Source organism: Melozone crissalis, unplaced genomic scaffold (genome assembly GCF_028551555.1).
Source record: "Melozone crissalis strain CALT ecotype California unplaced genomic scaffold, PUWL_Pcris_2 ptg000018l_1, whole genome shotgun sequence".
Lineage (NCBI taxonomy): Eukaryota > Metazoa > Chordata > Aves > Passeriformes > Passerellidae > Melozone > Melozone crissalis.
The window spans coordinates 33,948,573-33,976,305 of NW_026535796.1; the positions used below are offsets into that span (position 1 = coordinate 33,948,573).

At 45.7% G+C, this 27,733-nt stretch overlaps 1 protein-coding gene across 2 annotated transcripts; it reads right to left on the minus strand.

The window, feature by feature from the left end:
* On the minus strand, window positions 1-26,845 carry NEK9 (NIMA related kinase 9). Of its 2 annotated transcripts, XM_054275706.1 has the most exons (23): window positions 26,600-26,845; window positions 26,171-26,200; window positions 25,217-25,394; window positions 22,303-22,358; window positions 21,366-21,436; window positions 17,519-17,624; window positions 14,434-14,565; window positions 13,497-13,607; window positions 12,868-12,932; window positions 11,830-11,880; window positions 10,983-11,175; window positions 9,611-9,755; window positions 8,438-8,638; window positions 8,008-8,054; window positions 7,023-7,178; window positions 6,486-6,594; window positions 5,805-5,966; window positions 5,256-5,426; window positions 4,984-5,043; window positions 4,216-4,406; window positions 3,826-3,990; window positions 2,927-3,139; window positions 1-2,535 (listed from the first exon to the last, which is right to left on the minus strand). In XM_054275706.1, the coding sequence occupies exons 1-23, from the start codon at window positions 26,786-26,788 to the stop codon at window positions 2,413-2,415; spliced, it is 2,925 nt and encodes a 974-aa protein (XP_054131681.1). In that variant the 5' UTR covers window positions 26,789-26,845; the 3' UTR covers window positions 1-2,412. The 2 variants fall into 2 exon arrangements, with proteins under 2 accessions (XP_054131681.1, XP_054131682.1); XM_054275707.1 differs by lacking the exon at window positions 26,171-26,200.
* Window positions 26,846-27,733: the final 888 nt, after the last annotated feature.

The window sequence follows — 27,733 nt, forward strand, 5'->3', positions numbered from 1 at the left end:
TATGAGTTTAAACATTTATTTAAACAGAAATTCCAAACCACTCCACCCTTTAACCTTTCAAAGAAAGACAACGACAAACTAGTTTTCAGCCAGAGTGTCAGAGCAGGCATAAGTTGTGTTCCACTACAACAACTCAGTAGCAATACTAGCAGGAGACCAACACATATGGAGCTAGCACTGCAAGAAGGGGAGAAGTAAAAAGGGTTTGAAACTGCTCAAAGGCACTTCTGCCTGCCTGCCTTTCCGTTTTCAGCCCAAGACAAAGGTGCTACCTTTAAACTGCTTTTTTTTTGTTGCATAGCTGGCTGGTGTGAAATCTGTGGTCTGTAACAGGCACAACCTGGATAGCGTGAATCCTCTAAGGCACATATGAGATTGTGGAGCACAGGGCATCCTCTGTCAGGAGCCCTAATCCTCCACTAGATCCAAGGGGAATCCAGTCTGTGCACCTAGCTTCCCAACTGCAGAGCATTGAGAAATGAGGATAGCAGTGCACTGCAGGAGAGCGACTCTCATCAGCTTGGTGCGTGCTTTTTGGACGTGGCTCAGGCTCAACATTTCAGTCCTCAAAGGCACTGTTGCACTTGACCAACGACCCTCAAGCCGGGACCCTGACCTGAGAACTGGCTCCAACGCACGGGGGGGAAAGGAGAGCAGAGCCCCAAGGGCAAACAAGCCTGGCTGTACCAGAGCACCTGGTTCTCACCGCCTCCCAGGAGGGCTCTCCTCCTGCCCTGCTCCTGGCAGCAGTGGACAGGCACTCTGGAACGATTCTTGCCCTGGACACTGCATTGGGAAGACAGCACTTGATTCAGCTCCCAGATACTAGCAATAGGCACCAAAGAAGTATTTAAGGAGCATTATGTTACGAGCAAATGGTTTGGCATCCACCTCTAGAGACAAATGGGGAATGCTGGATTCCCCGGAATAGTCTCTCAAAAGAAGCCTGTCAGAGGTGATGTGATATTCACCTCCAGTAGACCTAAGGCAATTCTAGTAACATGCCATCGATGGGGATCATTTAAACCTGATGAAATCATAACCCCACTCTCACAGCAAAGGTGAGAGGAACTTAGGACTCCTTGGAGGCACCAAGTAAGGCAGGGGAGGCTAGCGGCTCCCAGGGATCCTACCAATCCCATTAGCTTTACTTCAAAGTCAGTTTGCTAATAAATTTAAGGGGAATAAAATTAACCTCATTCTCTAACCTCATTTATTCATTTTCTCTAGAAAATGAATAAATCTTGAGCATCAGACCATGCGTCTTCCCATCTCCACTTTTCTTGGGAAAACGTCTCACTTCTTGAAAGAAGGTGAATTCTGGACTAAGATTTGATCATTCATGGTCTTTGGGGAAGGCTGCATCCTGAGATCACAGCAGTAGTGACGTATTCTGGGTAGGAAATGGCATTCCAGCTTCATCAGAACACTGAGTGGAAAAACACGGATTTTTCCCACACCCACACAGAGTGTAGGCACGGGGACTGAGCAGAAGAGAAGCCAAGCAGGGAGCAGCTACAGGCTTATGCCAAGAAACCAGAAACTCTGGCACTCAAACCAAGTTGAACAGCTGGAGCAAGAAATGGGTAACTTAGTCTGAGGCCCAGATGCTTGGCATCTGGTTGGGAGACGTGTGGTCTGAAACCAAGAACTACAGATCCAATCTCAGACAGTCCCCACTACTGCTACGGGAAACACCCGATTCACTCATCTTGGTGCATTGCCTGGAAGTTGGAAAGCCCTCAGGACCCAGAATAAAGCCTTCAAACTCTGTCTATACAGACCAGTGGACTCAGCCATATGGCCAGAAGCTATGCCTCGAGGCCAGGGACATGCTGTCTACCATGATCTCCCTAAGAGGAACATCTCCACTGCCTCCAGAATGACACATTCGCTGGTCCCTCTGCGCCTGAGCAGAGGGAAGCAGCCTCACTGCCGGGGCCTTACCACGTGGTAAGGAGAGGATCCTAGTCCTTCACCCCTCTGAAGTGAAGGTGGCAAGTCTTAGGGCTCAGCCAGCTTCAGTACAGAACATGTTTCCTCCTCTCATCTAGAGATGCAGTGATGAATACTGGGGTCCCAAAGGCAGCTCCCAGGAAACAGTGAAACAATGAAAGGGCCACAAGCTGCTACTGGAGCCATCGCCATAATGGGGCCGTTCTGCCTCACGTGCAGAACTGACAGGTAAGGTACAAAGAGGAGCTGCTGCTGCTTCAGTCACTGAGCTGGCCTAGAGCTCAAGGGCCCTCCCCCTCTCAAACTCACTCCTAGTTCATATCAAACGTACATGGGTGCTGCTCTGGAGCCTCCGGCCTCGCTCCTTGTCCGCGAGTGACCTGACGCCAGAAAAGCCGCTCTCTGCATTCGGTTAGTGTGCTGTGAAGTTAGATGGATCCCAGTGGGCTCAGGAGACTAGAGGTTGGAGCGGCACGAGTCCGATCCCAGGAGACACCAGGAATCTGAATCCACATCAGGTTTTGGATCCACTTCCATCTCCTCTCTGGTTGTCTGTGTTCCTTTGGAATGAACCTTCACCTGCCAAAGCACACAGCAGTTACCCAAACAGCACCAGGACAAGTTGCACAAAAGCTAGAAGCTGCACAAGGCCCAGTTTGTGTTCTCCACAGCCATTAGTTACTCTTTGCAACACATGACTGACCATCACTTCTCATCAAGAGAAATAAAGGGAAATCCCAAGTCCTCAAAGGGTGGGCTGTCCTCAGAGGAAACTCTTCATTCCTGTTTTGCTACTACCAGAGCCTGCATCAGCAGCTTATGAAAGAAACAGGCATCTTTATTAGTCCCACCAAATTCTGTTCTGATGGAGATGGCTGTTGAGAGCTGCTCTCTTCTGCACAGCCTCCACAATCTGCAGGAGCATGGTGGGCCCTGAGCACGGATGTGCACCCAGATGACGGATTCTCACCTGCTGCATTTCCTCCATCCTCCTGCAGAACCGCTGCAGTTGGGCACTCAGACGAAGGGTTTCCTGCTGCAGCTTCTTCTGATCATCCAGACACTGTAAAACCAGGCCTCGCAGGTGTGTCACCTCCACTTGCAGAGCACTGCACATGCAGCCTGCACCGGGAGATGCATCCTTCCCTTCACCACATGGTAAGGCTGGACTCAGGCAAGTAGGCTGCAGAGACATGGAAGGAAGGCAGGCCAGGTTTGAGTGCAAGGCCAGGAGCTGTATATGCCACAAGAAAAAAAAACACGCCCAGAGTGTTATCCCAGCTTGTTCCCTGACTTGCCAAATTTCTAGTAGGCAGGGTCAACAAGATACTTCTCCTTCTGTCCTCTGTACAAAGCCACTAGCTTCCTTCTTTTCCTGGGAAACCTGTTCCTATCCTCCTAGCACCAAAATCCATACAGTTTACCCCCATTTCCCGTGTAGGATCCATGCCTCCCTTGGGACAGAAAACTCCTGAAGTTAGGTAGTCTCACAGGTTGCAATTTCTCATCGATTTTCTGTATCAATTCTTCTTCCTATCTCTGCTTTCTAAATTTCTGTTTTCTGCTAGGCTTCTGAGACCTCAGCTTCTCTTTTTTTCCAATTGCATTATACACATTTTCCCACTGTGAGAACTGATCTCATTACTTTAAATCTGACCAAGAATCAGCTTTGTACTCCCAAAAAATCCTTGAGAATTTTTCTCTTTGCAGCATCATCTCTGATTATCACCAGCCCTTTCTTCCTCATCCAGATTAATTAGGCCTATCCAATAGTCTCTTCTCAGCTCTCCCCATAATTCAAACATTGCCATTTATGGTCCCCAAGAGCTTTTAGCCAAGCATTCACTGCATTCACTTTGATAACATTACCCAGGGCTCTGTTTTGGGCTTGTTTAATCCAACGGGTTCCTCAGAGGCCACTTTGAGTCCTTGAAGTTTCTGGTAAGGAAGAGTCTCCTTCTCAGGCTCTGAAGATGCCATGCTCAGAGGAAAGGGGCTGTCAGGCATGGGGATGAATTCAGCATTCTCCAGCTCCTGGATACACAAAAGAAGCTCTCTCAGGCCTGCCAACTTCCTGCAGGTCATTTCATCTCCATTGATGCACCAACACCCTCTTGTGGTTAAACAGGCAGCGAGGCTTTAAGGGCTCTGTGCAACACGGCTCTAAGAGCCCATCAGAGCATCCCTCAAAGGTGGAAGGGGCCACCCAGCTGTCCCAGCCTAGATGCCCTTTAAGGCATTTCTGAGAAGCCACGTTACCTTCCGCAGCCAGCCAGGGCAGGAGCTGCTGTCTGCACTGTTGCCTCCTGTAGCCTCTGCAGTGCTGATCCAGCCCCCCAGCTCACGATCTGCTTCCATGGTTCCCCGAAAGCCCCCACTGGGATTGGGGGTTTCTGCTTCCTGTTCACGATCCTCTTCCTCTCCTCCCCCAGTTGTGCAGCTCTGAGGCACTAGCAAACAAAAGGGAAAACTTTTGTTTGTGCACCAGAGAGGTTTGTGCACCTCTGCTATTCCTGTTGCAAACCCCAGATGGAGCAGAGAAGATGCATAAATGTGTACTGTATGCCCATGGTGAGAGCACATGCTAGCATTAGCCCCCTCAGCAGTTTAGCTCCTAAAGTTCCCTGCAGGCCTCTCCACAAGGGCTTGTGTGCAGCAGTCTTTTGCAGTTTCTTGGCCCCAGCCCTACCACAGGTCCAAGAAACTCGACTCCACCTCTCCAGCAACTATAGCCCCTTCTCATATCAATCCCCTTCAGTGAATTCCTCTCAGCTTTTCCTTGTCAAATTGAAGTTCCTCAACAACAAAGGCCTCTCTGCACCCATGTTGTTTCTCCTGTTTCAGTTGTTGCTTCCTTGGGTTTGGGCCATCCCTTCCTGTGCATGGCACCAACTAGATTTCTTCCCTTTGAGCTCTTCTGCGAGGCCTTTCAAACACAGAGAAACCGTGCTGCAGGACCAAACTTCCTCCACTCAAACTAACCACTGAGTGGACTTAAACCAGAGCTCCTCAGGGCATGTTACTTACCAGTACCAATGGACAGACCACTGCTGTTGGATCGTATTGTTTTGGAGTTCAACACCTTTTCTGCAAGGAGAGAAGCATGCTTTCAGTCAGAGTGCCACACAGAAAGCAGGATAACTCCTACAAAGCCAGTGGTGCAGGCCTATGGCTCAGAGCAGCTTGCCACATTTCCCCCAGAAATTTGGCCTGTTCTCAGGCAAGATTTATACTCTCCTGACAAAAGAATATATCATCATAAACAAGATCCCAAAACTACATCCTAAATTTACACTTACCAACAATGATGATGGTGTGCCAGCCGCGGCATGACAGGTCTGGAACATGATGCAATGATCCAAATATTGGCCGAGGCCACGAGGTACAAATATCTGAGCCATGAGTTCTCTCAGTCGAGGTCATTGCCAGACGCCCGTTCCCGCCATTACCCCAAGCAAAGATATGGTTGTCTGAGGAGAGAGAAATTCAGGGGCTCAGGTCCCTCCCTCCTTCTCAGCCTGCAGTTGCTGTAAGGATCAGTTGCTTTCTGCTGTAGTTGCTATCTCAAAGTACCTAATCCACCAGCTCAGTTTTGACAGTGGGAGAACAAACCAGTAACAAACCTAACAGGGAGCCACCAAGTCAGTACTCTGCAGCCTTAGGGACAGCAAATACTTGGGGGTGCACAGGGGTGATTAACAGGGCAAGACAGCCCCAGGCCAGGAGGATTTCTTTATTTTAGGGCTGTGCTGCAGGGCTGGTAAATGAAACGATCAGTGAGAGCCAGTTAACCCCTCTGCAGATTAAGTTTAAAGTAACCCACCACAACTTGGCAAAGAGGCACTCACCATCAGTAGCAGCTATGGTGAATTCATCTCCACAGGAAACCCTGATCACCTGCTTGCCCCCCAAGGGGCCTCCCAGCAGGTTTATTCCCAGGTGCTTCTTATAGTCCCCGACACCAAGCTGTCCACACTTGTTGGAGCCGAAGGTCAGCAGGCGGCCTCGCTCTGCCAGGAGGAAGGAGGAGACAGTCACAGTGAGGGCCCAGCTCTGCAAGCAGCCATGAGACAGAGCAGAGGCAGCAACAGGAATGGCTCTGCTGAGTGGCCAGCCAGGCTGGAAGGGGACAGTGCCAACCAAAAGGAATGGGTTTAGCCTGGAAACACCTCCCCAGTTCCTTTTCCCACTGCTTCCCTTTTCTGATGCTGGGGGTTGGGACTCCTCACAGTTCTCTGACTGATGTGGCTTGGGCAAAGCCTAAGTTGATCACAAATAATTCCTCTGCTAGCCCAGAGCATACTTCCCAAATTTTTTTTTTCTCCCCTTTAAAAAAACAGGAAAGCTGACATTGCTGCTTCAGCTGGCCAGGAAACAAGACTGCTGAGAAACAGGAATCCTGAGTTCCTGGAGCAGGCATGAACCTTGCTACCAAGAGCAAAATCCCCAGTGTCAAGGGCCAGGCTGAAAGGGCAAAGTTGATGTAATTCAGCAACCAGAATTCAGTTCTTACTGCACAAGGCTCTCACCATCAATAGAAGCTGTGTGTGTCTTCCCTGGAGAAATGGTACGGATCTTGTAGAAGGACAGCTGCTTGGCCAAAGTAAGGGAAGTGGCATATGGCACCTCACAGTATGTCTGACAAAAGATGTGGGTAAGCACAGAGTGAAAAAAATCACACATTCATCAGCTAAGACCTACTCAAGCAAGCTCATGCCTGACCACAATATTAAACCTAAAGTTTAGGTTTAATGGACCTAAAGTCTAGGTTTTAGGACCTAAAGACAGTCCTAAAACAAGTATGATAAAAACCTGCCAGAATCTTTATCACTGGATAAGTCACCAGAGCAGCTCACTCTGTTTCACCGCCTCCCATCTGACATAAGCCCACAGGGCAGACAGAAAACTGAGGAACAAATTGCCCCTTCCCACAATCCCAGTATCCATTGTCTTGACTGGAATTAAAGCATTGGCATGAAGCTAATGAGCACTTGGTCAGAGAAGTTCCATTTCCCCATATACCACTGATTGCTGGGAGCTGGAGCCAGGCATCCAAACACACTCACATCATGATTGATTATCCCTGCTGTGCACTGATTCAGGCCCAGCTTGTTGAACTCGTTGAGTCCACATGCCAAGACTTTTCCCGTCTGGGTAAGCAGGAAAGTTCCATCACAGCCACAGTGAACGGACACAATGTTTAAGGTCTTCGGAACATCCACCTAGGTGGAGAAATACATCCTTAGAAAATAAAAATCCCAACACCTATTACATGGAAGCTGGCACATGGAAAACATATGAGGGTAGAGCAGCGGCACAGCTAGTCTGGACATTATCAACAGCCAACACAGTTACTTTGAATGAAGCTGTAAGAATACCATAAAGTCTAGCATATGGAAACTCTGGTCACAATGCAGATATTCAAGGCAGACACCAGTGACCAGCACAGGAACCTGAAATATGATGCATAGGCAACCTGGCCACATGGGCTATACAAACAGCAAACACAGTTAGGTGAGCAGGATTGGGTTTGTGTCTGTGCCATGTGGGTGTGATACTATGTGATCACAGATATTTGGCTTCCAGGCACATCCTTATTTGTTTCTAATGCACAGAGGGTTGGAATACTGCAGTTACCTCAGCATTGTATTTCAAGAGGGTTTTACTTTCAACTAATCTTTAACTCATTATATTAGATTCAAAGACTTGCAGTAGTTGCACTGCTGTAAGTTTCCTCTACAGACCCAAGGTAAGCCATTTGGTATTTCTCACTATGACTTCTACAACATCTGGCATTTCCAGTTCCATCATGGAAATCAGAGCAATGAAGCTCTAAGCTATGATGCTGTCTGGTTTGTGAGTGGTGTGACTCTGCCATGATTGCTAGGAGAGAAATGAAGCAAAATGAAGGGAAGCAGCAAAGTTAAAACCCTTGAAAATTCTATAATGTCTCAGAAAAAACCACCTGAGCCTCAGAGAGATAGTATTTCCAAACAGCAACTAATTTGGATTTATGCCCTTGCAGATTTTAACAAGTAGTCACAGCCCTACCTTCTGAGGGGTGTAGTGATCTTCTTCTGAATCCAAGCCCAAGCGTCCTGCATCAATGAAAATACTGCAGTCAAAATGGCCTCCTCAAGTGCCCATATCTAAGAACTGGTGTTGCCTCTCCACAGTCCCAAAATGATCTCCCTACAGAACTAGAATCTCCCTGCTCCCCTACATCCATCATCATCCACCAACCGCACTCACAGAACCACTGGGAAGCCAAGTGGCACCTTAGAGCTTTCCAAAGTTCTAAGGCTTCAGTCGCCAGTTCCCCATTTTTACAAGGAATGAAAGTCCCAGAGAAACAATGGTTTTTGCCCCCAGGGTATATACCAGGCAGCCCTCACCCAGGCCCTGCACTGCACACCTGCAGCAGGCCCCTTTCCAGCAGGCACGTCCCAGTGCCGTCAGGGGTCAGGGAGACTCTACCTACCGTACTCTCCACAGCCCCACGTGTAGACTTCTCTGTTCCTGGTCAGCACTGCCACGTGGTTATCTCCACACGAGACCTGCTCCACAGCATTGGTAAGAAAGAAATCCAGCTGCAGGGGCTCAAGCACTTCAGAGCCATAAGCCTTGTCAACGCCAATGCATCCATAATAGTCTGAGCCAAAGGCATACACCTGGCCCTCGTCTGAAGGACAGAAGGGAAGCTTGGTCAGCACATGGGGCTCCTGTTGGGCTGCATATTAACTTCTTAGGACATGGTCAGAGCAACTTCTTTCCTGCAATATTCTTCTTTAGTGCAGAAGAATGTCATCAGGAGACTATGGAGTCCTTTCTTGTTCATGTTAAGATGGATCTTACATGACAACCTGTAGCTACCTCAGTGCCAAAAAACCTTTGTCTGAACCTGCCAATTTCTTTAACACTAACCCACAAATTGATTCTGTGGCCATCTAAGTCACTCCTTCCTCAAAATGACCACCTGAGCTTATCTCTGTCAAATTTCTGCCTTTTCAGCACTGGAAAAATAAGCTTTTTGAGAATAATTTCCATGGGTAAAGCAGAGTCAGATTCTTCTATAATAGACAATACCACACTTAACACATCCTTTTAAAGTATGATCAGGGTTAGAACTAGAGACAGCTAGCAGATGTCAAGCATTCTGAATTAAACAGTAAATCCTAGATACACATTCTTTTTCATCACTGGGTGATTCTTTCCCCACATAGTCCAAAGAGAGTTCCAAATATACCCACATTCTTGATTTCAGGCTTCACTATCTTTAGTGTGAGCATGAATGGAGGCAACACAACCACAGGTAAAAGCAGAAACTCTGTACAGACACGTAGATTTGTGGTGAACACCCAGCTTTATCACCAAAAAGTAGCACATCCTTAGCAAAATCCCATCCTTCTTGGGAGTCAAAATAATGTTGACCTATCTCAAATGTTGAGATGCAATCTATCCTAAATGTAATAATGTTGGTACTGTCCTCCAAATTGAGGGATGAGTAGCATATGGGGCTCTCTCCTTTGTGCATGAAGCTACTTTGCCAATCTCATGGTGAAGGCAAACACCTCCAACAGCTCAGCAAAGTGACAGGATTTGTCAATGCCTACATATCCTTAACAGTCTGAGCCAAAGGAGTTCCAGCTCTTACCCGTGATGCACACTGTGAAATCATCTCCACAGGACACCTGGCGGATGGCTTTGCCCTGAAGCTTCTCCACGTGCTTTGGCTGCCGGTAGGAAGCTCTGTCTCCATGTCCCAGCTGCCCGTGCAGCTTGGTGCCCCCCTGCATATTCTGCAAGACAGAAACCCCTGGTGAGGTTACATTCCCAGAATCCCACAGATGGTGTCAATAGCTAACAGTAAACAACATAAGCAAACAACAGCAGACAGCAAGGAGCAAGAGAAAATGTTCTGTCTGCTCTTGGGAAGAGACTGCCATCTCTGAACATACAGCAGGCAACAATCTCAGTGGCAGCACAGACTTCAGTGCAGTGATGCACTAACGAGGAGGGATCCAGCCTCAGGTCAGCACCTGGTGAGGAATCCCTGCTCTTTCCTCATCTGCCAGGCTACAGAATCTAGTCCCTGCTGCAGGACTGAAATTCATCCTTCAGCTTTTTGAACTACTTTTCTAAATCCTAATAGTTGCAAAGAAATGCACAACCTGAAACAAATGTCATTGACATGGCCTGACATAGTAACTATACAGGAAAATTATACAAAACAAGTACTGTTGAAACAAAAACTACTAAAAGCCAGCTGAAAGTTTTTAGTGGTTGTTCTTGCAGGAACATGCAGCAAATTACTCCAAGTTGGTCTCCTCCTATTTGGATCTCTTTCCTTTCCTACTGACTTCTAACCTGTTCTAACAGATTCTGTATCATCAATATAAAAACCCATGGAAACCAGGAAATGACCTCCATGTCAGAGACCATCTCAACCTGAGAAGACTGAATTCAATTATTTAAAATGCATTATATGCCAACATTTTTATTCACTTTAAACTATTCCAGAATTTCCACTCATCATAAAAGGCAGAGCTGTTTAGCATGAGACCCCTCTGCTTTCAGATGGAAGTTGCCTTGCAGATGACAACTGTATTACAAAAAGGTCACTCATCCCACCCATTCTGATCTTGAAAAACCTCCTCAAAAATACAAAAACTGAGAATCACTAAGTCTCCACTGCACGTCTAAGTAGTCAGGAATGGAATGAACACCTCAGGAAGAGATGATTGACTCAGTGTTTGGGCCTGCAAGACCACCATCTACAAACCTCAAGTGCACAGCAAGTCTCCAAGACACTTCCTGTCACAAAAGAAAATGTCTCCCCGAAAAACCCTTGCCTTGGGAGACTTGTATCAGCCCCAGCTCAGATGGCCTCAGTGTCCACTGCAGCTGGAATTCTCCCTTTCCAAGCTCCCTGACCATCTGATTCAAACAAGCTCATGAACAGTCAGCAGTAGATGTGAACCCCCCTTTCCCACCCTGACCCGCCTCCTGCAGCTTGTCTCACTTACCACCCAGGTGTAGAGCTCCTTCTCCACCGTCACCACAGCAAAGTGAGTGTTACCAGCACACACCTGGCGGGCACTGCAGCCACTTTTGATGGCATCCAGCTTCTGGGGGGTGGACTTGCCACCACCCCAAACATACACCTCACTGGTGCGGGAGGTCACCACGGCAATGGGAGCCTCGTTCACGGTACTTGACCTGCACAAGACCCCCCCCCAACAAAACACATATGCTTTCATGAGTTTGCATTCCCTGTCATCATCCATCTTCCTGCTGTTGTCTAAGCAGTTTGCTCTTCACAACCATTCATGGTTTTTATTTTCAAAAATAAAATTCAAAATAAAAACCAAATTCTATTTGATAAATAACAGACAAGCAGCTATACATGTCACAGAAGCTAACTGCTTCACAGAGCAGCCCTGCTTACAGGATTGCTGGGAACTATGCTGAAGCTATGCTATATCAGGTTTTATAGAAGATATTTATTTATATTAATGTAATATTCATCATTCAGACAGTCATGTTCCTCCTGCTGAAAGGAATCTGTGTGAAAGGAGAGATCTACATTACAACTCAGATATGTAGGCTGCACAGATGACATCCTCAGTAGGACAGATTAGAGCTGGATGGGACCTGCTGAGGTACAGCTCCAGCCATACAAATAAGTAGGATATAAAAGGCAGAGTAAAACACAGGACAATAAGCATGCAACTGCTGTGTCAAACTTCTAGCATTCAGGGATCTTCTAAACCACACTGTTCCATTAAGGTTGTCACAGGCTAACACTCTCAGTTCCTCTCTGGGGAGCTGTTCTCTCCATACTTCCTTTCAAACACATGTCTAAATAATTACCTTGGTCGCTTATTTGGCCCATTAAGCAGCGTGACTTTCTCTTCCATCTCCCTGCCAAGGGAAAAAAGGATTTTAGGAAACAGCAACATAGTCTATGCAATTTACTGACAAGCAGCACACACAGACTGTTTTCCTTTCCAATAAAATGCTGCTGCCTCTTGGAGGAAGCATGGCAGCTGTTTACCAGCTCGCAGCAATACACAGTAAGTAGGGCAGAAGTAATGTAGCACACAGCTAACAAACTTCTAGAGAGCTGAGGACAACAAACTACGTCTGCATGAAAATACAGCCAACCAATACCCATATTGCAGAAGAATAACCTTAAAAGGCTAAATACTATCAGGATTTGGGCTTTTACCAATGCCTATAGTGAGACAAAATTCAAACTCTGCTGATCACCAAGCAAAAGAGTATTGCTGTAAAGGACTAAGTCTGCTGTTCCCAAATAAACAAATGTGGAACAAAAACAGCCCAGAATTACTGTCTCGTTCATGACAAGATAGTGTGTGCAGGCTGATTGTCTAAACTAAACTAACATGGGCCACTTTCAATGCAAGTCTCTCTCAAAGAGGGAGACAACAAAAGGAAAAAGTGGGAGTCTCTACATTGAAAGAATATATATCATTCTCTATACTGAAAGATCCATATATTTTGAATATATATATTCAAAATGGCTTTTTCCACTGACTGCAAGAGGATCTCTGCGACTCTTCGTTCACAGAAATTTGAAGAGTAAAAAGAAGCATTCCTCAAAGAGTCTCAGAATGGAATACCTCAAGGTTCTCAATACAAAAGCTTCTAAGGATGCAGAGACCTTTCCCAACAGAACATGCACCAACAGAACATCAGACCAGAAGACAAGACTGCAAAAATGCGCTTTTCCCCTAAGGAAAATGAAGTACTTAAATATCTACCCCACATCAGTCTAAATTCACTTCAGAAGGTTGCTATGAAAGCATAAACACCACCAGTCTGCACGACCCCTCCTGTGTTCCCTGTCAGCCATCCAGGTTTTCAGGAAAGATCATCTGAGGTTACCTCCTGCGTTTGCTGAGGAGGGGATGTTCGAGCAATTCATCTGCAGTGGGTCTCTTTTCTGGGTCCTGAAAGAAGGAAGCAACAAGTTCCTCAACAAGGGAAATACTCATCATCTACAACAAAATCTTGGGCCAGAAGACTTATTCAAGCCTGCATGGACTTCCTTCCTTGACTCCCTTCAGAAGGGAAAGGAATCAATTCAAACATTTAGAGTGAATAGGGACAAATACTACAGATGTGCAGGAGGGACTTGCATGCTCCAAAGGTATTAATACTATGTTTGCTATCAATAAATTAATTCCCTACAGAAAGCCAGAGCCCTAAGAGACTGTACTGAGATGATGCTCCTACATTCACAGCACTGCATTAAAAAATAATTGCTTCTGCCAGCCCATTAAATACTTGTGATCACAGTAAACCCAGCACACCTCCAGAGCCTGCAGGACTGAGACAAAGCTTTCAGAAGACTGGAGAAAGCCCAACCTTAGTGATGCCTCAGGCCTCACAAAAATTACCCTGCATCAACAGCTCACATAGTGAAACAGGCATGTCATTCCCCTTCACCCATGAATTCCATGGCTGAGACAGCTGGGAACGGGTATCTGAAAGTTATAAAGTATTTCACCAACCTGATCAAGGCAGGAGTTCACCATCTGGATCAGCTCCCAGGAGTAGACAGTGGAATCCACCTCCATGGCACGATTTCCCTGTACAATCTTCACACAAAGGTTCAAGGGATTCTAGGCAGAAACCAGAAACCAGTCCTAATGGAACCAAACTGGACAATGTGTCCAGTGGGGAGAGATGCTATAGGCCACCACTACTTTCTTCCTCCATCTCTGATCAGGATAAATCCCTCTTCTTCCCTGCCTAGCAGGTTCTCCAGAAATCTAATAACAATTCCTGCAGAAAAGGTACCTCTGATAGGTAGGACTTGGCAACATCCAGCTTTTCACCAAATTCTCTAACAGTGCAGGGAGATCAGGCTTCTCTTTGCATGAAATCACCTCTGTGGTACACTGCCCTTAAACACAGCACAGCAGCAAAGCCTGGACTTGAGAGCCATCACTGGAGAAAGTCAGGAAAGGGTGGTATTTTCACATCTTGTCTTTCAGGGTTACAAAATCTTGCCTACAACAACTAGCAGCTTCTCCCATCATATGGCACAAACTAGCAAATCACATGTGTCAGCCAGCAATGCTCTTTTCACCCTCCCCTAAGCCAACTTGACCAGACTTCTCTTGCAACCAAGTTTTGAGAAAGAGTAACAGGATCTAATCCTATGAAATGTGAAGGCCAGAACCTTTTGCTACAGAATGCCAGACAGAAAATTCACAGCTAGTAATGCTAAAAGAGCAAGAAGACTACACAGTCACAAACTTCCTCCTTGTAGTGAAAAGGACACTTCCTTCACAACCATGATACAAATTCAGGCCACTGGTTTTTTAATTAGCAGATTTAAACAACAACAAAAGAAAAAATTACTGAAGAAAACTATGAGCTGAGTGTGAATCTTAGGACAATAAAAAATAAGGTTATTCAGTCCATATTGGTTTGAAGACTTACAGTAGCATCAAAGGTCCTCTTCAGAGTAAGCAGCTCAAAGATGACACAGCCCACAGCCCAAATATCTGATTTGAAGTTGTATTTCACACCCTGGCAGAGTTCTGGGGACATGTAATACGGAGTTCCCACCAGCTAGGAAAAAAAACATTTAAAAATCAGAAATGATCCAGCAGCTTTCAATTCAGGAACTCTGTATCCATTCTGTTCACACAGGACAGAGCTAGACACAGCACTAGTGAACCACCTCCCTAATGTCCTGGAGGGATGGGAACAACAAGCACGCTTTTTCTGCTGTCAACCATGAACCTATCTGGCCCTGAGCTTCCTAAGAGATCCTAGACACCTCTCTTCTCATGTACCTGATGTGGTACAGACTTCTCACTAAAGTAATAGTCACAAAAACACAGCAAGGACTTTCCCCTCTCTTAAATATACATCATTTAGGGGTAATCAGGGCCTTATGTACTGACCAGGCACATGGAAACCATCACATGAGGCTGAAGATAAAGGATCTAGCAAAGCTTCCAAATACAGATGCCAGACCTTGGCTGTGGAGCCACGCTGATCACAAGACAGTGGCAGGACAAAGGCTGCTCTGTCTTGAACGAAAAGAAGGCTTCCTTTTGGGTCAGTATGCAGAAAGCTGGCTTGAGTCCCACCCAAAAGGCCTTCACTTCAGAAGTGGACTTTCCTGAACAATTCTTTTGTGTAGAACAAACACCCCCACCACACAAAAATTCAAACCCCTGCATATAAACACAAAGGTCTCCCAGGTACTGCAGAAGCAGTGGCTTAGCTCAAAGTCACAACAAGGAGACAGAACAAACATGATAAAAGATGTAAGAATGAAGCTTCCAGATGAATGGAGCTCACTCCTTAGAAAGAAACTAGACAGCAAAACAAAGTAAGAGAGAATTTAGAAAAAGGAGAAATATTTATAGACGACCTCTTTTCAACTCTCTCAGCAAAGCTCCAAGGAGCTTTACAAAGCCTGCCCTTCATGAGGCTCTGCAAGTACACTGGATACCTAATGGGCACATTGAGAGTGTGCCATCTCCCTCCCCTTTCCTGTCACAGAGCCTGACCTCTGCACAGCTACACAAGTCCCTGCCATGGGAGGGTTCAGGAGCTCTGAGATTCTGAGTATCACACAGAGAACTAGGACACTGCACATAAACCTTTTCTAAACAAAGGATAATGTAAGCTTTCTGTAAGACAGATGTATTTTCTGCATCTTCTTTGGTAAATGGTAGAAAATGATAAATTAAGAAATCAGTGTTTAGTAAGAAAGATGTGAACATTCTACAAAATCACAATTTGACTGCTACAATTACAAATACTGATAATAACATGTTCTGCACTCATTTCCCAGAAAATTACTTCCAGTCTGCCACTGGTCATTAGGTTACAAATTGAGCAAGTAGACCAGGGGATAGCCAGCATGTAAAAATCAAAATATGGTTGAAGGTGTGTAGTTCAAAATGTTTCATATGTGAAAAAGGAAAAAACAATGTTTGCAAGGTCTAGCAGGTATAGATGAATACAGACAACACAGGGAAAAACAAACCTGGAAATTCACAGCACAGACTGAACTGCCTCTGAAAGTCAGAAGGCCATGAAAAATGTGACAAAACAGAAGTGGCTCTACTGCAGCCCAGCCTAGTGAAGGCTTTATGCAGCAGCCTTTTGTTCCCATTTACAGTGGAACTGCACAATAGTGCTCATGTTCTGGAAGGAGACTGGCAAGTATTTAACTACACATCCTAACAGAACACCAACACCTGGTCTTAAATTGAATGATACAGGCTGGTAAGAGGAAGTGTGAGCTGGCTTGTGTCCCAAACTATAACAAAGGCTTTAGCAGACAGGAACCTCAGACAGTGTCTCCCTTTCCAAGCCTAACACTCACCACAGAAATTAATGGAGCTGAGAAATCCAAACTGAACCTTGTAAGTGCCTGCAATACAGCTTACCCTGTGTCATAACTGGCTGCAGAAATGCTTTCTGGCAGGGTCTGGAACGAGGCCAAGTTTGACAGCCTTCTGGCAGAATTAATCTCTCCTACAACACTTTGTCCCCCTTCAGGAACATTACCAATAAGCCATACATCTGGTTACCATAAGAAACACAAGTGCGTTTCTTGCTTCTTCACAATCCAGTTCAGAGCCTGAATATTAAAGACATCTGAGACATGCCTGTGGCACAGTGCAATGTCAGGCACACACATCCAAGCCATCTCAGATCCACCTGAGGCAAAATGTACCTGTTAGCACAGCAGCATGACAAAATTACTGTAATTTGTTAAGCTGGCCTTAACTAGCCCAGAGGAGAGCATTGCTCTGATGTGACCATAGTGCTGCTGTCTCTGTCCTTCAGCTAACACTGCCTTCCTGTTACACAGACTCACCTTTAGAAGTACCATGCCTAGGGGAAAGAAGAGCAGTGCTCTCTAGCATGGCTACACCAGCTCTGGTACAATTCTATTCCCATAGTGGCACCTATCTTTAGTCTGCTGCTGCTTTCCAGAGAGACAGACCTCCAAAAGGTAACCTGGGAGCAAGGATAACTGGAGGCTGCAACACATCAGCAAATATGGCAAAGTTAGTGAGACAAAGTTAGGAAGTAAAGTTCTAGCGAGGTGGGTGCCAGTCTCCAAGTAATAAGTGACTCCAAGTAATAAGGACAAGAAGAAATGGCTCCAAGTTGCACCAGAGGAGGTTTACACAAAATTCTAGGAAAAACTTCTTCACTCAAAGGGTCAAGCATTGGAACAAGATGCCCAAAAAAGTAGTTGAGTCACCATCTCTGGAAGTGTTCAAAAAAACCTGTGGATGCAGCACTTGGGGACATGGTTTAGTGATGAACACAGCAGTGCTGGGTTAACAGTTGGACTAAATGATCTTAGAGGTCTTTTCCAGCCTTAATTCTATGATATCATAACACTGAGGGAAACTGAGGGGTGAGGCAAAGGAAAATAACAGAAAACAAGCAGCAAGAACGTACAGCATCCCTGGTCTTCTGCAAGGCATGCAGAGATGAAAGAAAAACACAACTTAGTTTGCACACAAAGATGGCAGATACTCACAGTCTCAGCCATAGAGTACTCAGAGTTCAGCTTCTTTGCCAACCCATAGTCTCCCAATTTAATCAGGTTTGCCTTGGTTAGAAAGATATTTAATGTCTTTATGTCTCTGAAACGAGAAAAAGAAATTCAAACACTTGAATACGCTTACAGATTTCACAGTTTTTCACAGATTACTGTATTTTCCCCCTAAAATGAACTACTTGCTACTCTGCCAGCACTCTGTCACACATATGTACATAGAGTTCTCCAAAAGCAATTTTGCCCCAAGTATCAGGGCAGTAACTGCAGTTGTCCATGTTTTATCACATTCCCACACAAACACAACACAGTTGCAGAAGCTCAGGCTCAGACACCTATGTAAAGGCCACAGATCAAAGATAGCTCTTTCTCCCCTCTCAGTTACTAAGAATGAAGGTCATTGAGCAGGTCTTATTTTTCTAGTTTTATAAATAGACCCAAGCCAGGAGATGCTGAGCTCACTAAAAACATAAGTATGAATATGTATGTATGCAAATATAAACACACACACAGAGGGTGTGAAACAGATGCCACTCTAGAACTTCAGCATGTCTTTACTCCTCAAGAAGAACTCTTTATAACATGACACAGATTCTACCCATGAGTTGGCTGGGCTGACTGAGAAGGCACAGTCTACATTTGAAGGGGGAAGGAGATCAGAGCAGGCTGGTTAGACAGGAGCCTGTGGGCTGCATGCCAGTGTTGGGGGTGAAATCCATAGCCCAGGTGAAGTGCATCTGCACCAACACACACAGCATGGGCAACAAACAGGAGGCCCTGGAACCCATCGTGCAGCAAGGAAGCTGTGACACAGCTGCCACCATGGAAATGTGCTGTGTGCACCACTGGAGGGCTGCAGAGCAGCTCTTCATAAGGGACAGGCTGCAAGGACAGGCAGTGGGGTGGCTCTGAACATTGGGGAGCGTTTCAACCGCACAGAGCCCAGGGTCAGGGACAATATGGCTTGGTGCCTGTGGGTGAGAATCAGGGGGAGGATCACCCAGCCAGGATGAAGAGCCAGATGAGACTCCACAAGCAGCTGGCTAATGTTTCATGATCACCAGTTTTTGTGGGAGATTTTACCCTGCTGCATGTCTGCTGGAAACTCAACACAGCAGAGAGGAGGCAGTCTAGGAGGTTCCTGGAGGATGGACGTGGAGATAACTTCCTGACACACCTGGTCAGAAAGTCTACTGGGGCAGTGCCTGCTGTTTCTGAGCAGAGAAAGGCTGGTGGGAGATGTGGTGGCTGGAGGCCATCTTTGGTAGTGACCACAAAATTAGTTTTCAGTTCTTGGTGAAGTAAGGAAGGAGATCAACAAAACCTCTACACCTTGGAGTTCTGGAGGGCAGACTTTGGTCTTTTCAGGACACTGGTTCAGACAGACCCTTGGGAAACTGCTCCTAAAAACAAAGGGGTCTAGGAAGGCTGGACATACTTTAGGAAGGAAATTTTAGAGATGCAGGAGCAGGCTGTTGGAGAAGCTGGCGGCCCATGGCTTGTGTAAGTGCACTCTTTGCTGCATTAAAAACTCTGGGTGGCCGGGGCACAGAGCATGGTGGTGATGGGTGCCACATCCAGGTCAGTCAATAACCAGGGGGGTTCCCCAGGGCACAGTGTTGGGCCAGTCCTGTTTAATACCTTTATCAATATTTTGGACAAGAGGATTAAGTGCACCCTCAGTCAGTTTGCAGACAGCACCAAGCTGGGCAGGAGTGCAGATGGGTTGGATGGTAGGGTAGGCTCTAGAGTGGGATCTAGACAGGCTAGATCCATGGGCTGAGGCCAATTGTAGAGGTTCAGTAAGGTGAAATGTCAGGTCCTGCACTTGGGCCACAACAACCTCTGCATTGCTACAGGCTGGGGGCAGAATGGCTGGAAAGCTGCCCAGCAGAAAAGGACCTGGGGATGCTGGTTGACAGCAGCTGAACACGAGCCAGTGCGTGCCCAGGTCACCAAGAAGGCCAGTGGCACCCTGACCAGTATCAGGAGAAGCGTGTCTTCTTGTTTAAAACAAATAGGATTGTTCCCCTATACTCAGCACTGGCAAGGCCACACCTCAAGTCCAGTTCTGGGCCCCTCACTGCATGAAAGACATTGAGGGGCTGGACCATGTCCTGAGAAGGGCAACACAGCTGATGAAGGCTCTGGAGCACAAGTCTGATGAGAAGCAACTGAGGGAGCTGGGGGTCTTTAGCCTGGAGAAAAGGAGGCTCAGGGGAGAACTTTCTGCTCTCTACCACTGCCTGAAAGGAAGTTGCAGCAAGATGGGGGTCAGTCTCTTTTCCGAGGTAACTGGTGACTGTTGTCACAAGAGGAAATTGCCTCAGGACACACCGGGAGAGGTTGAGGTTGGCTATCAGAAGAATTTCTTCACTGAAAGGGTTGTTAAGCATTGAATGGGCTGTCCAGGGAAGTGGTAGAACCACCATCTCTGGAAGTGTTCAAGAAACAACTAGATATGGCACTTAGTGCTATGACATGGTGATGTTCAGTTTGACTCTTGAGATCTTGGAGGTCTTTTTCAGCCTTAATGATACCATGATTCTACGTACTATGCCCAAGAGATCAAAAGGCGGATGGCCAAAACTGATAGAAAACACTCTCTCTCAGACAGAGTAATCTGTGTGTAGTTTCACAGATCAACACAAGAGGCTGGAAATAGAGAGGAAGCCCTGGCAGCATGATATGCTTTTCATGGCCAACACTTCTTAACACCCACTTTTCCTAATGTACCATCAACAACTTCCCAGTGTAGGTCAGGAAAACATCAAGTAAAGCAGCACTTTGCATTCATCCACTTGGGGCGTCACAAAGCCCTGGGTCACTCTGACAATGTCTGCAGCAGAAAGAAATCACTGCAAACATTTAAACAATTGTTCAATTCGTTATTATGGAAGGATTTGGGGCCACACATGTTCAGAGGCGGTAAGCAGGAAATCACTGCAAAGCAGGACAGACATTGCATTTGCCTCAGGCCAAAAACTTAGGCACTATTTGCTGAGTGTAGGCTACCAACCCCTCATTAGCAAGGCTTGCCAGTTACTAAAGATTCAGAATGGCAGCAGCCAGAATGCTATCCTACAGAAAACATCCTCACACAGCTATCCCCATAAGTTAGTGCAGCACATGATCCAACTGTGCTGGAAGTGGCTGTCTACATGTGCAGTACCCCCCAGAACATCATGGCCTCCTTGAAACACACATAAGATGTGAAATTTACTGCTCCCAAACAGAAAAGGGCAACAGAAAAAGGTAATTAACTACACATTAAAATCTCAGAATAACTGTCAAAATCACCACTACAAGCTAGCAGACTGTACTAGCTCCTTAAGTAACATGCCACAGAAATAAGATTCAGACAAATGCAGGACAAATCTTCACATGGGTTATATTAGAGCAATGGACAAATGCAGAGTCTTCATCACCACTAGCCTCCAGGAATTACAGAATGATGTACACACTGGCTTGCAGCTATTAACCCTGGAACAGCTCAGAAGTACCTTTGGCCTGTGGTAAATGCTCTTCCTACCCACTTTAACAAACATCATTCATGTGCTATCGCAATAAAGGGCAAATTTACTTCCTTCCTCTGTGGATAAACTCTTTGTTCACACAGCTGCAGTTCCAATTTCAAATACGAGATTTCCTGCACATTTATCACAAGACGGTTTCTAGCCCAATAAAAAAGGGATTCTTGTCATCTAGGAGATGCTATTACACTGTGGAGAGAAGCTTGGTGCTTGCTTCAAACAAAAGAGCAAAGAAGTTCTTCACTGACCCCCATGAACTGCACTGGTTACCTCAGCTTTCTGCACGCCACTCTTACCTGTGAAGAATTCCAGCTCGATGAATGCAGCTCACAGCTGATGCAATTTGAAAGAGATACCAGACCACCATCTGCACATGGAGGAATATAAGCATAATGTGAGGCTTGAAAAAAATTCAAAACCACAAAACCCTACACGTCCCTGTCACACTGAGACACAGCAAGATGGCCTGGCCATACATTTAGATGCCCTTTCAGAAGTATGACAATTTTAGAATTTTCTAGTTTGGAAATCTCTAAAACAGATATTTCCATAGGTAGATTGTTCTATTTCCATTCATAGAGTCTGTTCTGACAAGCATTAGAGATCCAATAAGTGAAAAGACTTCAGAATGACAACTAATGACCACTTGGGAACACCTACAGTTGTGCTCTCCAAAATATGAATTGGGACCACTAAATACTCTCCATGAGCCAGAAAGCCTTAGAAGTTATTAAATAAGACAAGTAAGTGTAATCTAAAACTAATCAGCTCAGCATGCAGTGAAAGCAGATGGCAAAAAGTAAGTTCTAAATAAAATAAAGACAGAAAATGAGAAGAGTAAGATAGATTCAACAAAATTACTTGAAAAAAAACACATACAAAATTATTAAGAAGGGATAGAAACAGAGGGCCCACTAGGAAGAAACACAGAAAGGTTTAAAAGTTAAATGTTTGCCAAGATGATAAGGTAAAGAAAGCCAGCTCTCTTTCATTATTCCTCCCTTGGAACTATATACTGCTTATAGACAGTTTAAAAGGAAAATAAGTTTCAGATAGTCCATAAATGCTTGCAATATTGAACAAGGAGGATACCAGCCCCCAGATAAACACAAAATTCCCCACCATCACAATGAAAAAAAATTGAAGAAATACACAAATAATCCTACTGATTATTTGTGTATTTGCCAGAACATTAGGCCAGCCCCACTGCTCCCTCAAGCCACTCCAAATTACCTCTTCTTCAAATAACTTGTCTTTCTGTCGCAGAATCTTATCGTAGAGGTTCCCTCCTGTAATTATAAGTGAGTGAGAAAGACAGAGATGTTCATCTTAGTTAATGGCAGCAGTTACTCTGCTCAAGTGCTGCTGGGAATACTCAACCCCCCCTAAGAGATCTGATCAATCACTACAGCTCTCTCGCAGCATTCTTCACTTAAACTCATCAGGCACTCACAAAATTAAGTTCTTCTTCCATCTAAGAACTTCAGTGGTGTGTTTAAGCCTAAGCAGAGACAATTCTCTAACACCACCCTTTAATACTCTCTGAAAAGCAAACCAGTAAGCTCAGCCAGCAGTCCTTACTTTTTTTTTTTATTTATCTTTTTAAGTGTTTCTTGAGGTATGTAAACATGTATCAGGTGTACACCAAATAACATGAGATTGTCCTGTTCAGCATTGTATATACAAATAACACATTAAAAAAGAGAAAGAAAACAATTTTTAAATCAGAGTAGTCCCTGAAAGCACAATTTACTGTCTTTCCCTACCTACTCCCTCTGGACTGGCCTCTTCTTTATCTGCCTTGCCAAATACACTGGTGCAGAATTCACAAAGCACTGACAACAGCTATACCACTAACAGAAGCCTGAAATCAGCAGAAATCTTTGGTGCACCCCATGACTTCAAGAGAGCAGACTGAAAATTAAGGAGAGGTAAAAGAAATTATGCTGAGGGCTGCAGGTATTTAAACTCCCTGTCAGATCAGCACCCAAACAGTAAATCCCAAAACTATGATCCCCTCCTGTTGTTATTCCAAAGCCCAATTATCATATATTATATATATTTCTTCTCATTCAGCCTTGCTGTAACTTCTCAGCATTTCTTTTTTCTGCCTTATGTTCACATTTACAAATTAGCTACAAACCACTTTCACACTCACAATTTAACCAAAGTATTCACTTCTGCCTCTTCTTATGAATGTCTTTTCTAACCACTCAAACTTTGCAGGTTTTTAGTCAATTGTGTTTTTCATCTCTCTTTTTTTCTCCCATTTTTTTGGCAGCTTTTTGGAACAAAAGAGCAGCATGATAGGTACTACATTGCCAAAATCCTACCCAAGGAGACAAGTTAGCTCCTGACTCATACAACCAATACCTCTATGCACACATACAAAAACCAAATTAATTTTGTATTTGTTCCATCTACTCACATCTAACCTTCCAACACAGGTTATTCTCTTTTCAATTACTGTATTTCATAGGATATTTCTTTCCAAATGTATTTCATTTGTATTCACTGATGTTATCCCATGGTAAATCCAAGTCTTACAGTACCATGATGTACACATGGAACTAAAGGCAAATAAATCAATAACTCGCCTTCCTCCTCTCTAAAATAGGGGCAACATTTACTGAAATTTGAAATTCTTTTCTAGATCTTCAGAAGAGACAAGCAAATTAAACAGTAAAACCTTTGGATTCTGAGAAGAAGAAGTCTGAAAGTGACTAGTCCAGCTTTACTTTAAAAATTACTCACAAATTATCTTGGGCTTGTACACTGTAAAAAAAAGCCAAAGAAACAACTATTTATGCATTGGCACAACCACTAGGTGGAAGTCCAAAGAAGATTTCCTCTTTGTCATGTCCCTTGTTCTCTGCCATTCAGACACACTCAGGCAACACCAGCTGTACACTCATCTCTTGGTTATTATCCCAAAGCTAACAGAGGCATTTACAAATGTGCACAGACATCAAGACTACACAGCTTTTCTCTATGCCCTCCAACAAATTTATCATGGCCTCAAGCATGCAGTCTTTCCACAGCAAGTAAGCAATTGACACAGAGAGAGAATGCCTAAAATAAAAGGCGCCTCAAAGAGCTAACACTCCCCTATGCTTGCACTGGACTCCATCCTCCATAAGAACAAAAAGCAGAGAAGAAAAACCAGCTTTGGCCAAGCTGCCAACCATGGTATCTGACACCCTTCTAAAGGATGTTGCACAACTCTGTTGTGCTCTCCAACCTGTTCCAGTGAAAGCAATCTGTTGTATAAGGTGATCACAACACGACTATACCCTTTTCCAGCAAAAAATGTTTTACCAATGAGCCAAGCCTTAATGCAAGCCCTATACAAACACCAGATTCTCTGCCTGGGGAGCCGTCCCACTCACCCAAACAGAAGCCACACTGCAGTTCTAGGCATGTATCCTGTTCCACCAGTGTAAAATGTCTATGGGCTGCTCTTCCTGCCATCTAAGAGCAGCTGCTGGTCACAGCCTCATTGCAAATCCTGCTCTCGCTCCATCCGAGCTAGGACTGCCTTCCCTACCAACTCCAAACACCATCATCTGAACTACTCTTGGACAGAATTTCAAAACTTGCTCCACCACCAGAAGGACCAGGTTTGTTGTTTGGGGTTTTTCAATAGTAAATGTAAAAGCTGAAAGCAGAAATCAGGAAAAAAAAACCTGACTGCAGCGTACCACGACATTTTTAAGCTCTGATTTATAAATGCCAAATTATAAACTTATTTAAGTGACAGTACTGAAAAAACAGCCCCGCTCTGCACTGCTAGAGATGCCCAGAGAGTCTCCCAGTCTTTTCCCACTGCCCTCCTAAAAGAACACAGCAAAATGCACTGGAAGTGTTTATCACCAATAATCCACTCCTTTCAGCACACCAGCCATTCAGAAAACTCAAGAAATCATCAACTGCATAGACTGCCTCCACTAACTACTGGGCTTCTTTTTTTAGCACCTGAGACACAAATCAGAAGGGTTCTCAGTCTCTTCTTCAGGAGCTATGCAGCAGAATTCACCACCAGAATTCTTTGCTCTCCAGACCCCAGAAACACTTGCTGCAGGTTCTGCAGGAGGGGGACCCACACACATGGCAGCTGCCTGTTCACAGATGGGAGTAGGGACCTCACCATTGCAGTACTCCAGCTCAATCAGGAGCGTGGTGTTATCCATGAAGTGATTGTAGTATGCGATGATGTTCTCATGCTGCAGCAGGGCCAGGATGACGATTTCGTTCAGAGCATCACGACGCTCCTTTTCTGACAGCCGGGTCAGGTCCACCTCCTTCCACACTACAAGCGAGTCATCCTGAAACACAAAAACATCTTTCAATAAAAAACACACTCTTATGAAGAGAACAGTAAGTGCCTTTATAGGAGGGAATTAAAATATCAGGAAAAGTAAAAGACTTTCCCGTCTCTTACATATTTCAGAAAATTATTCCTCACAACTTAAGTTTTGAGGTTTGCAGTTCGTCATTAGAAATAGTCATGGCCTGAAGCCATCTTGCTAGCTGGCCAACACTCGCTCTGGGGGAAAAAAAACCAAAACCAAAACACCAAACCAAGGGAAAGACACAGGGTTTGTTTTATTTCAATAAAGACTAAACTTACTCCTGTTCAGTAAAGGGAGAACATTGTATTTTTAGTGCTGTAACTGTAGGATATTGCACAAGAGCATAAGCTGTTACAAATATTCAAAGGAAAAAGCCTAAAGAAAAAAAAAAAAAAAACAAACCCAAACCAAAAAAACTCTCCAAAACAAGCCAATAAGGAAACCAGAATGAATTTAGATTTAGTTTGCCCTTGTTAGGCCCACATATGTTGTCAGGCATGCTACAAGCGATCTCTTAAGTGAACAGTGTTCACTTATACTTGGGCAAGCCAGGGCATCTCAAGGTGGCCAGAAAAAAACTGAAGAACTTTCCTTTGGAACTAAATCAAAGCATTTTTCCTTGACAGCCACTAAAACCACAACTACAATTGAACTGGATGGTATTAAACGAGTTGGGAGCAACGGGACGACTGGCTTCTCATCCAGTCTCCCCTGATTACACTGAAATGCTGAGCATGTGAGAGAGTTACCTGTATGAGATGACCCCATGTCCTCTGTAACTGGAACAAAACACAGAAAAATGAGTAGGAAGAACCTCCACATCTCCCTGCCAAACTTCAGGGGACCCAGGGACCGGCAGTGCCCAAACGCTACAAAGCCCAGACCCTGCACCCCCGGACACTGAGGGCTGAAGCTGTCACTTGGTATCCGGGCTGTTCCCAGAGCGGTGCCGGGGGATGTCACCCTGGGGGCTGTCAGTGTCACCCTGGGGGCTGTCGGTCACCCCAGGGGCCGAGCCCATCTGCGGCTCGTCGGGCACCGGCGCCTTGGAGCACCGGCCCTGCCGACCGCCCCTCCGGCCCCGGCAGCGGCCCCCGCCCCTCTGGGAGCGGCGCCGGGGCCCTGGGCGGGGGCGGCGGCACGGAGCCCTTCTGCCGCCGCCGGGGCCGCCCACCTACCTCGGTGCGGCGGTACAGGGTGGCCTCGCCGAAGGCGCCGCGGCCCAGGGTGCGGATGGGGATGTAGTGCAGCTCCTCCTGCTCGCCGGGCACGCCGCCGCCGCCGCGGGAGCCGCCCCTGCCCGAGGACTCGTTGCCGAAGTCGGAGCTGATGGAGTCGCAGTGCCGCTCGTACTCGCCCAGCGACATGGCGACGGCGGCCCCGCTCGGCCCGGCGCTCCCTCAGCGGGGCCCCGCGGGCTCCATGTCGGCTCCCGACGGCGACCCGGAACCGCTTCCCGCCGCTGCCGCCGCCGCGACCTCCGCGCTCCCGCCCCGCCGGGCCCGGCCCCCGCCCCGCCCGCCGCCGGGCCCGGGGCGCACGGAGCCGCCGCTGCGCGCCGCTTCACTGCCCGAGGAGAAAAGCTCCAGCGTTAGCTTCCTAGGAAGCTTTTAGAAATAAAAAACTGCCTGAAGTAACTGATTTATATAAAAAGCAATTACTCTTCTTATTGTACCGATGTTAATGTTTCTTTTTGCTTAGCCGTGCTACACATAATATACATTATTGAAAAATAATTGACACAAGGAAGAACACACACATGAATAAACACCACGACTGTACCCCAAGCACCAAGATCTGCCGGAGTAGTGAGAGCACTTGCAGTGGATACACATGTCACACTGTTAATAAAGCATAGCCCTCTCCCTCTCTGTGCCACTCACAGTTCATGGATTCTTTCTCTACCGAACAAATAAACTAAAAGCTTCATAAACCTTAGAGCTGAAGCTGCAATGACTTCTCTGTCATGAAGAAGTATTTGCAATCCTACTCTTAGCTTTGACTCATTTTCTTCACAAATGACGCACACCATCATCATTTCAATGTTTTATTTTCAAGGTTCTGCAGTCACATCTACAGGTGGGAAAGCGGAGTTGAATGATGGAGAACGTTCACTCCAAGACAGGTGATCCAATGCTTACAAGAGACCTCAGGAGCTGAAGCACAAAGCCCTAAACCCAAGCACAACAGAGCCCAGTCAGCTCTTATTTCACTGCCTTGGGAAGATGCTTGAAGGAATGAGCAATGCTCCTTGCAAGGTGCTGAAGGTTAAAGAGCTGTTTGGCATTAAATACACCTATTTGTAAGTTATA

Coding starts and splice junctions, on each gene's coding strand:
- NEK9 (XM_054275706.1), bottom strand. CDS start 26,788: ATGTCGCTGGGCGAGTACGAGCGGCACTGCGACTCCATCAGCTCCGAC. Junction 8,639..9,610: donor TTTCACAGTGTGCATCACGG/GTAAGAGCTGGA, acceptor TCTGTCCTTCAG/ACGAGGGCCAGGTGTATGCC. Junction 7,179..8,007: donor ATCACTACACCCCTCAGAAG/GTAGGGCTGTGA, acceptor TTCTCCACCTAG/GTGGATGTTCCGAAGACCTT.